At 35.9% G+C, this 10,462-nt stretch overlaps 1 protein-coding gene across 1 annotated transcript in view; it reads left to right on the top strand.

The window, feature by feature from the left end:
* The first annotated feature begins 425 nt into the window (after positions 1–425).
* rasa2 (RAS p21 protein activator 2) overlaps positions 426–10,462 on the top strand; it is a 30,393-nt gene continuing 20,356 nt past the window's right edge. The window contains exons 1-4 of the mRNA XM_008425422.3: positions 426–1,066; positions 3,659–3,782; positions 8,649–8,752; positions 8,840–8,934. Of these exons, the coding sequence (XP_008423644.1) occupies positions 1,009–1,066; positions 3,659–3,782; positions 8,649–8,752; positions 8,840–8,934 (381 nt within the window). The 5' untranslated portion in view covers positions 426–1,008. The remainder of the gene's footprint in view (positions 1,067–3,658; positions 3,783–8,648; positions 8,753–8,839; positions 8,935–10,462) is intronic.

Raw genomic sequence — 10,462 nt, 5'->3', positions numbered from 1 at the left:
TAAACCCGCATAGGATATTGATTTGCTGCCATTCATGTTAACAAGCAGAGAAACAGGTGTACCTAATAAAATATTAAAAATCACCTACGCAATGAAAATCAGACAGGAAGAAATGGGAAAGTATGTAACTTACGTTGGTTATACTAATTTGGAAAAATTTGTAATAATACTAGTTAAGCTTTTTGTTGTCTTGTTTTTACATATCTTAAGTAATCACTGAAAGTACCACTCGTGTTGCAATCGTACGCTAGCAGAGCATTTTATTTGTTGCAGTTTGAAGAAAAAAAGTCACTTGTTTTGTTTTTTAAATACTAAAAATACATTTTTAAAAACCTTACACTTCTACACAGGAACTAGAACAATATCAACAAGTGAAGACGTGCTTAAAGTTAGCAGGTGGGTTTCATTGTTTGAAATATTTAGTTGTTTTTTTTTGTTTTTTTTTTTTACAAAAAGTCTCTCAAATCTAATTTCTAATGTTTTGAAAACGTGTTACGCCTTTTTCTTGTGTAATTTAATCCATTTTAGTCACCTTGTGGTATCTTTCCGCCTCCCTCCCTCATCCTTTCAGTAATCTGTCTATGGGCGGTTGTCAACTCATTCATAACTAGTGACACCAGTGACACGGCACGCTCTCAAGAGGTTCACTTGAGCAGTGCTATGGTGTCCGCGATTAGTTACTTAGCTCCACAAGTCCAAGTTTGCGTTCTCCGAAAGCGTTATTGCACAACGAGCCAGAGCGCTCAGATACCTTCACTCCCTCTCTAAAGGACTCAGCTGCACATTGCAGTAGAAAGTCACACCGACTTCCGGGGAAGTGTTATATTTTGCCAAATGTTTTTTTAGACCCCAGTGTTTTTTTTTTTCTTTTCTTTTCTTTTTTCTAAGGGGATTGACGTGACGCCGCGGTGGGACTGGCTTTCCTCCACTCAGCTTGCATTCATAAACGGATATGATAGAACAGCACTGAATGCACCGGAGCAGCGGCAACAACACTCGGCGCTGACCATGGCGGAAGAGGACGACGCTAGGATTCGGATTTTACAGAGTCTGCGGGGTAAAATATGTAAGTATGACTCTCGACCGGGTGGCCGATGCGTCTCGCTCCGGCTTGAGGGTTGTGGGGGGGAGTCGGTAGAGGAGCTGAGCAGCCGAAGCAGGCACCGGGGAGGGGCGCGGCGTGCTCCCAGCAGCCGCCAGTGTGAAGGCAGAGACGGGCACTCTGCCTGCTGCCTGCTGGTGCTTAACGTCAAGTTAACCTAGCATGCTAGCTGAAGCTACTAGCTTGCTGTAAATGATCAATTTCACCGGAGACAGGAACCACTATTAGGCCATTTAAAAAACTGAGAACAGAACGTTTTGGTGAAGAAATGAGCCCATTTTGAAAAGAAGAGCTGCCTTGTGAGCCCAGTTAACGTTGGTGACAAAGTGCTGCTAGCTAATATGTACCACTTCACTGCATCGTCTGTAAGCTAACCCATTCAGCTTTAACGTTACTCTGTGCAGGTGTACAACAAAGTATTGTGATCCCCATCAATTTGTGACCCACATACTGTACGAGTTTCAGCTCTATTCTCACACCTTTCCTTCTTTATTCATTTTTTCCCTTTTTTAAATTTTTTTTTTACCAATGTGTGTCATCTTGTCATCATACAGTACAACCCTGTCTTTAATGCTGCATTTTATTATTTTGACATGATCACACGTATTTTGTGGGGATAATATAGATGGAAATCAATGCTGCAATACATATATCTTAACTGAAAATCATTAAAGCGCACAGTATCAGATGATGGATTGAGATTTATATGCAACTGCTGCAATTTCTGCTAAATATCTTGAATGGATCTGCAGAATCTCCTGTCATTTACTCCTTTATCTGGGGATATTAAACTTGAAGGGTTTAAATTGGACTTCACCATTATTTGTCGAAATTTAAACATAAACAAAATACTTATGTTTACATTAAATTTGGTAAGAATATGTCATTAAAGTACAACAAAAAATCATGTTTAAAATCAAAAACTCACTCACTAAACTAATGAGTAAACTTAGGTGGGTCCGATTCCCTCTCATGGCATTGTGTGTATGAATATTATTATTTATTCATTTTTGCATCTAAATAGTCTATTTTCTTTACTGCTAAAGCTTTGGAGCCTAGACACATTTTGAGATTCAAATTGTACTGTTTTTTATGATGCAATTGATTCTTTTTTTTTCCCTGCTAATTTGATAGCCCTCATCAATCAGGTTATATACAAATTGCTATTAGCCATTTTATATCATTGTTTACAATTATTTGTTATAACTAAGTCAAAAGCTCAGCGCCATCAGTAGATAAAAGAAATCATAGATTAAACTACGTTTTGAAGACATTTTGCTTTATAAGTAAATGTGGTCAGTGTAGACACCTCAGACGTTTGAAAAGTTGCTAGAATGTTCTTGTGCTGAAAGGTAAAAAGGTGCAAGAGTCTAATGCATAGGCCTACAATAGAAAGGCAAATGTCAGTTTCACTACTATGAATTAATGAGAAAAACTAAGCAGAACAAAATTGAGGAACTATCATGGCATGTAACTCAGTGCTGTCTTGCGAAACTCCATTCTTCCTCGTTCACATTTGGGCCTTTTTCCTTTAAGCGTGTATACATCAATGGAGATGGTACTCTATGAAGATGTGTGCTTATTCGTTTTCACACTTGAGTAGATTTAGAGACCTGGTTATGCTGTGGTGCCCAGGCTTCCTTTCTGCCCCTCAGATCAGAGACTTCAGTTTGTGAAAATGTTGTCACAGAAAGGAGATGACTGCAGAGTTTTTGCGCCACACTGCTTCTTGCGTAGCTGTGTGCATAGTGACTTTTCACCCTCTGGGTCATCCTGATATAAGCTCATTGACTGTTTTTACTCGCTATTCCTAAGGTTAGCCTTGTTCTGTTATTATTAGTCTGCTAAAAGCTGATCCCATCTGTGGCTTTTCTTAACCCGGCCAATACCCGGGCTTAGGATGCCTCTTCAAAGCCAGAGGACTAATTTAGAGTCTCACTACCTTTTAATCCTGCTGTCTAAATCTGTCATGTCTCAGAACGGGAGCGTTCTGACGGCACAAATTCAACCTGTCCGGCACCGGTTCTGTGTATTTACGCGTTGCTTCCAGCCCGTAGGCGTTTAATCTGTCTGCAAAGTTATGGAAGTGGTGCGTGTTACAAAGGTGTTTGTCATTTGTGAATCAGCGCTGTTCTGTCGCCATTGGTTATGCTGAGGAAGTCAATGTTTCGTGTTTTTAACCACATATGAGCGTCGAGTCTACTTCAGCTACATCCGCTCTGCAGTTTGCCCTAACATTTGCCAGGGGCTCCTGGCCCCGAATGAACATGAGGATGTCGAACATCAAAGTAGAGTTTTTTCAAAGTGGTATAGTTGTAAAGAGAGGGATTCAGATAAAAATCAACCAACTCTTTTTTTTTTTTTTTGTCGGAACATGTTCTTTGTACCTTTTATTTAAAAAAAAAAAAAAAAAAGTCTAGAATCAAATCTTAATTTTGTCTTGTTTCAGGATCATTACAATAAAAACTTGTTGAAAGTTCTCAGATGGTCTCAGACATGCTGTTTATGTTTCCCATTGTTTGGATGATTAAAGGTTCGCTCCCGTTTGTTTTGCAGGTGAAGCCAAGAACCTAGGTCCAGTTTCTGGTCCAAATCGATTAAAGGATCTCTGTACATTTTGCACCATAAGCCTGGACCAGGAGGAAGTGTTTCGCACCAAGGTGTTTGACAAAAGCATCACGTAAGCACAATTACAGAAATTTATTTCGTTCATGGTGAACTACAAATACAAGACCTTGTCTTTTTGTCATTATGTCCAAAATGAAAAAGGAGGGCATGGGCTGGTATAAAGTTGTGATGACAATCGGAAATTAAAACCTTTCTTCGTACGATTTAAACAAAAATCAAAAATGTAAAATATGATGTAGTTAGTTTAATTTTAAAGCAAAAAGCTAACAATTATTCCTACTGATCATGTTGAACCCTGGTACAGGTTGGCATTTTTTTGCAAAGAGAGCCACGCTGAACTGCTAAGATTGCCTTAAAAGAGGATCTCAACATATGTTTCTTTTAATCGTATCTATAAGCAGGAAAAAAAATTATATGTACATTATATTCATGTTTTTCATACAACAGTCTACATGGTGCTGTTTTGTCATTCTAGACTTACACAGGTTTATTGGATAAAAGCTGAAGAGCCACCAGACTGTCAGTTTCGCAGTACGAGACATTTAACAAAAACATTTATTTTACAGTTTTACCTCAAAAAAGAGCTAACTTTTTATGACTCTAGACTTGAAAATATCTTTACTAAGATGCCACTATGTAAACTGCATGTTTTTTTTATTGCTATTTATTTCATGGGATCACATTTATTTGTTTTTTTGTAATATCTTTAATCTGGTTTAAGCATTGCTGCTACTGCATGCACCTGCTGCTTTAATACAACATTAATTATTTGGATTCATAGACCTAAATAACAATATAGAATACAACCATAATAAACTTTAGTTTAATTTTATGTGCTCACTGCTCATAATATTGCGCCTTTTCTTTATCATCCAGGTCTTTCTAATAACACAAGTCTGATTTTAGCAGCTTAATTAGTTCAGCTGCCTGCTTTGGGAGCCAGCCTGCATTTAGCTGCTTAACCGATATGCCGCTTATAGTTTGCGGTCTGTAGCTTTAAAATGTTGTTGACTTACTTTTCTTTAGTTTCCTCTCCATGACTGTGTAGGTTTTTATGACCTAAAAGTCTTTCTTGTTAAAGAAAAAGTGTAGTAGCAACATTTGCAGGAGGTGGGATTTTACAATCCATACACCTGAAAAAAAAATCTTCTCTCACGTTGGCATTTTGTATTTTATCTCGATTAAAGATGTTAAGTTGTAGAAACAGGATAAGAAAACATTTGAGCTGTTTTTAAATTTAAGCTTATTAAAATCTCTGCTGCACTGTGATCCCTCTAACTGGCCTAGAAAACAAACACACAAAATATATATTAGCCTTTGCTGACGTTAATAAATGCTAATTATTTATCGTGTATAGCGTAATTGGGAGTTATGTAGGCATGTTTTTTTTAGTTTTTTTTTATTGTGATGATTTGCACAGAATGTATGCTTTCTTAATTTTTTTTTTCACTTTATTCAAATGTTTCATGATCTCGTTCCTTCTAATTGCCAACCACTACTGATGGTACAGAATCATAACACACAAATTACAACTCTCGCAAATTTTAATTAAAAAGTTGTGAGCCACAGTACACAATACTGTGGATAATTTTGAAATGTAAAAATGTTTTGCAGTATGTGAAACAAACCCACTGTGGGGTCATCGAATCACCAACACGTTGCTCTTTCCAGCTCATTTATCAGAAGCGATGCTGGCTAAAAAAATCCAAACATCTACTTGTTTGTACTGAGGCAAAGGATCCGAGTTCAGGGTGTTTGTGTTGTTTTCTCCTGAAGAAAACGACACAAATTCTCTGAAATGGGTAATTCTCTGAAATGAGTTGTGAATCATTTGTATGGTTGAGACTGCTTAGAGTAAACACTAGTTAGTTGAGGTATCATGTCTTTACAGCTTATAGATCTCAGTTGTTTTTGCAGATTCTGTGATATTTTTTATGTTTTGTGGTGGTTGTACTAATAAATATATATGTGATATTCTATTGTACTATGTATATATTTGGGGTCTAAAGGAAGAGGGGATGATTGTGTGTGTTGTTTTTCACACCATTGAATCAGTTTTGTTTTTGATAGTATAAGGGTTTTGGTAAACCATCAGTTTATTAAAATTAACTTTAATAACTCCTAGCATTTACATTTGATCCCTGTATCCATTGGTGCTACAATATCAGACTAAGTAAAAATACATATAAAAAAACAAAGGTATAAAAAATTCACATATATCTTAATATTTGCTGTACCTACTTTTTTTTTTTTAATAACGATACACAGGCTCCTAGTTGAGTTCAGAAAATCCAAAAGGTCTTGAAAGAATTGTTTCTGTTTCTTTTAAATCAGTTCTTTTTTTTTTTTTTTTCTTAGCTGGTCTTTATGCTTGAGAAGTAGTTTTATTTATTTAGACTGACATAGTCTTATCTAATAGTCACATGTTCACAAGAAGTTCAGTGCAAGGTGTGGAAAACCGTGATGAGGTGTGAATTAAGACTTCTTTAATTCACACGTCATCTCATTAAGGTTTCCTTAAATCATCGCGCATCATCGTGTCATCATTAGCCCATCTTTCATGGTATTTCACAACACTCCTTTCTCTACGCATTTTTTATTTTTTTTGGTCCTGTTTTGGTACCGTTCAGAATGATTTTACCGTCTCTGAGGAAGTGCGTCCTCCCACGCTCTTCTCTGTCCTTCTCTCTGTGACACACTCTTCTTCTACCCTAGCTGCTGTTCAGCAGAATTAGATAATCAACCATGTTTTGGCCTTATCTTCTTGAATTTTGCTAGACTCCATTTCGGTTTTATGTGCTCCTTGTGTCTGATCCAAAGGTTATCTGGAAGCTTGAAAATGAGCTAATCCCGAGGATAAAGCAGGCATGTTTAAACAGCCACCAACGGAGGCATGTAGGTAGAGTTTTTACATTGTTTAGAGACCAGGGTGACAACAGAGGAAAATGTAGTTTAGTGGGTGTATTTTTGAGTGTGTGTGCAGAGCGGGAAGGGGGTGGGTCACAGGTGCATATTTCTGTGTGATATTTGAGGAGGATGCGTGGGTGTGCACTGGATGCGCCGGCCAAGCCCGCTGTGGAAGTGTCGGGCAAGATATTTCTCTCTGTGCAACATGTTTAAATTGTGAAGGAAAATCAGAAAGAGCACCTATGAGCTATATTCTTCTTTACCCATCCTTTTTTTTTTTTTTTTTACCTGAGTACATTTCTCTTATAAGAAGGAAATTTGAAGTACGTTTAGGTATCCATAAATGCCTAAACCTACAGACAATTTAATTTTTTTTTGACAAAACTGTTATTTAATTGCAGTTTTTTTTTTTTTTGGACTTATTTTGCCAGTCAGTTCTGAACAAAGCATTTACCTGCCTGCTACAAGAAAAAAAATAATAATTGGAATTTTCTTTTTTTCGCTTCCAGCATTTTTCTTTGTATTAGATAAAATGTATTAGTTCATAATTTTAACGTCAAATGAAGTAAAATTTTCTTTACTTCATTTGATAAAAGAGCAACTATAACGGCGCAATTTTTCTTTTTCTTTAGCATAAAATGCTCTATATTAACACACAGGATCAAAGTGCTGTGCAGAAGGCATAAACATTAAAATTATGCCGTCTGTCATTTATGTCTGTGAAATTATGAATTTTAAATGTTAGTTTTAGTTTGTTTTAGTTTTTACACCAAAACACCAGTAGAATAACTGAGATACCAAAATACTTTAGAACACACATAGCCAGCATGCAGTAAAAACTAAAATAAACTAACATCTACAATGGTAGGAAGGCAAAGATGGACAAAGACAGAAGTTTTAAGAAGTGCAAGAAGTTGATGCAAAAAACATAATTTTTTTTTTTTTTTTTTGGAAAGTCTTTTTTGAATTATTTTATGTTCTGTGTTTTAAACAGGTTTGCAATTGGATAAGTCATAACTAATACTTAAATAAATAAAATGATTAGCTTTAAAGAAAAAAAACTAACCCAGTACACACTTAACAAAGAGAACACTTCTCACAACTTTTTAAAGATATTTTAATGCTTTGATCTTAATCTGGCAACAAACTAATTCTGTAAATATTCTGAACAATGCTCAAATGCTGAAATAAGCGGGTAAACCTTCTGTTTTCCACATGAAGAAATGCATAATTTTTCAATGGCTTGGTCTTTGTGTTTTTCTATAATTTTCTTCCTAAGCTTGTTTTAATCTTTTTAATTGTTCTATGTTTAAGTGGAGTACTTTTACACAGCTTATTAGGAATTATATTTTTAATGCAAACTATTTCTGCACCATTAACCTCAAGGTGGAGGAAAGGTGTTAAAGGGTTTTTTGTCACGTTCAAACCCATGATACAAAGAGCAATTCCCACATCCCTGATGAGTCATAAGGGCACCCTGTGATGTCCGCCGTCTGCTCACACTTTTCAGTTTTCCACATTAACAAACGCCATGTTCATGACTGTGATGCAACATTCCTGTGACATTGAATTGTGACAGAAAATGTAATCTCAGAAATGGCATCACTGGGTAATTATTTGTTACATTTGTTTCCCCCTATGTGATACCAGTCATTGTGTAATTGCTGAAACATAACAGATCTGCTACACAATGCATTTTCAGTGTAGGATTACATTATAAATCACTGACATGCATCATCTACTAAAACTCTTCCTCGGTGGTTTTAGCATACTTGGTTTCAGTTATTGACGGGTCGGTGTGCTTTGTCCTCTTTTAGCATCGAGTGCTCAGACCTGTACTGCACGGAAAAATGTCTGTTTAGAAAGTAGTCATGGCATGTCTGTAATAGAGGCCTAAACTTTTAAGGTTATAATGAGGTCATCATGCTGTTTGTTCTGTCAACAAGTTGTTTTTTTTTCCTTTTTAATTTAACTATGAATACATAATGATTCTTTCTTCCCTTGTTTACAGCCCTTTTTACGGAGAAGATTTCTTCTTTGAGATCCCGCGGCCATTTCAGTTTTTATCCTTTTATGTTTATGCCAAGGGCGTTTTCCAAAGGGACCTACCTGTTGGTAAGTCAAATCCATGAACCAGAGACATAACTGGGCTGTCTCGAGTAGATCTGTTGTGGTTTCACATTGTGCCGTTTTATTTTCCAGGCAAAGTGTCAATCCGGAAGGATGATCTATGTAAATATAGCGGAAAGGACGATTGGTTTAACCTACAGCCTGTAGATCCAAACACAGAAGTTCAGGTATTTTTCTTTTTCTTTGTAGCTATTCTGATGTTGCTACTCACCAAAGTTTAGTTTTAACAAATCATGAATTTCTTTTAGCAGTTTTCTGTTTTTACATTGAAGTGAAGTTTGAGCTGACGATATACACCTTTTATAAATGTACTAAAAGGCAATACTGCTAAAAAGGCCCATAATGTTTGTGCTTTCTGGAAAAATCCAGTCTAAAATTTGTTGGATGTTTATTTCCCCCTTATTATTTTTGTTTGCTCCGATCTGTTATTAAATTTTAATTGCAAGGATAATCTGAGCATCTTGCTGACGTGCAGAATCAAAATGGACCCTCTGATACCTTTATGGTTTGCAACTTTACTCAGGACTGTGGTGGGTAAAAAGTTTAAATTCTGTCAAGTAAGACTTTTGGTCTTGGTTGCACTGTTCTGCCCTCATTTTCTGTCTTTTCTGGTCTCCTCTAGTTGTAGGTAATGCTAAGTAAGATATCATTTAGCTGTATAAAGTCTTATATGGCTGCTTTTTTTGTATGATATCTTCAGGATGTTCCGGTTTGTCTGTTTAGCTTCAAAGATTAATTGGATTAGCAGCATTGTAGTCAAAGACCTGATTTTACTTGGCATAACAACAAAAATATTAATAACAAGGATTGTTACTTTAGTATTTTGCTTACAGAATAAACAAAGTAGATGTTCTAATGCAGCTTTTTTCAACCTTCACACCAACAGCCTTAGATTAGTCTCAGTGGGTGCATTTTTGTTTGTGTTGCAGATTGCCATTGACACTTGATGCATTTCTTCATTTCACAAACTAAAGTAATGTCATGTGTTATTGATAGTTGTTTGAAAATGTGGAAAAACAAAGCTAGAAATTAGGGCCTGCTGGATTAATGAGTGAAGGACTGTTGGCATATATTTGTTCATTGGGCATGTAGCAATTATTGAAATAATTTTAATTATGAACACACTTTTTGAACTTGTGGCTCAATTGTTGGGGTTGTTTGACAAGATGAAGAATGCTTCTATCAAATAAATAGATTTAATAAATTCTCAAGTTATTTAGTTTTTTCTTTTTCCTTTTTAAAAAAAAAATCTTTTCTGTAAAGATAATGTCCTTGGAACATCTCATTTTCTAGGCTCATGTGTTTTAAATGCAAATCAGATATACAATCGTTGTTCCGTTTTAATGTGACTGAACAAAGTAAAGTAAATAAAATAAGTGAATAAAAAAGAAATCATCATTTGTACAATGTCAGAAACAATACCTGTTGAAAATGTTTAATCCTTTCTTACAACAGGGTTCTTTCATTTCACTGCACATATGCGCAGTGACAAACAAGTTGAAATTCAAAGTTGGTATTTTTGAAAACGATAATAAATTTGTACACAACAATAACGAGGCAAAATTTCCATATCCTAACGTCCCTATTTACATTACTGTGAGCATCCGCAGGAAGTAACAAAGATGTGACATTTAAAGCTGAAACACTGCGACAGTAAAAAAAAAACTGCAAAACATTTGGCGCCACCTGACAGAG

The sequence above is a fragment of the Poecilia reticulata genome, chromosome 13 (assembly GCF_904066995.2).
Source record: "Poecilia reticulata chromosome 13, P_reticulata-male-v2, whole genome shotgun sequence".
NCBI classification, from domain to species: Eukaryota; Metazoa; Chordata; class Actinopteri; order Cyprinodontiformes; family Poeciliidae; genus Poecilia; species Poecilia reticulata.
This window is presented reverse-complemented; position numbering and strand designations above follow the sequence as displayed.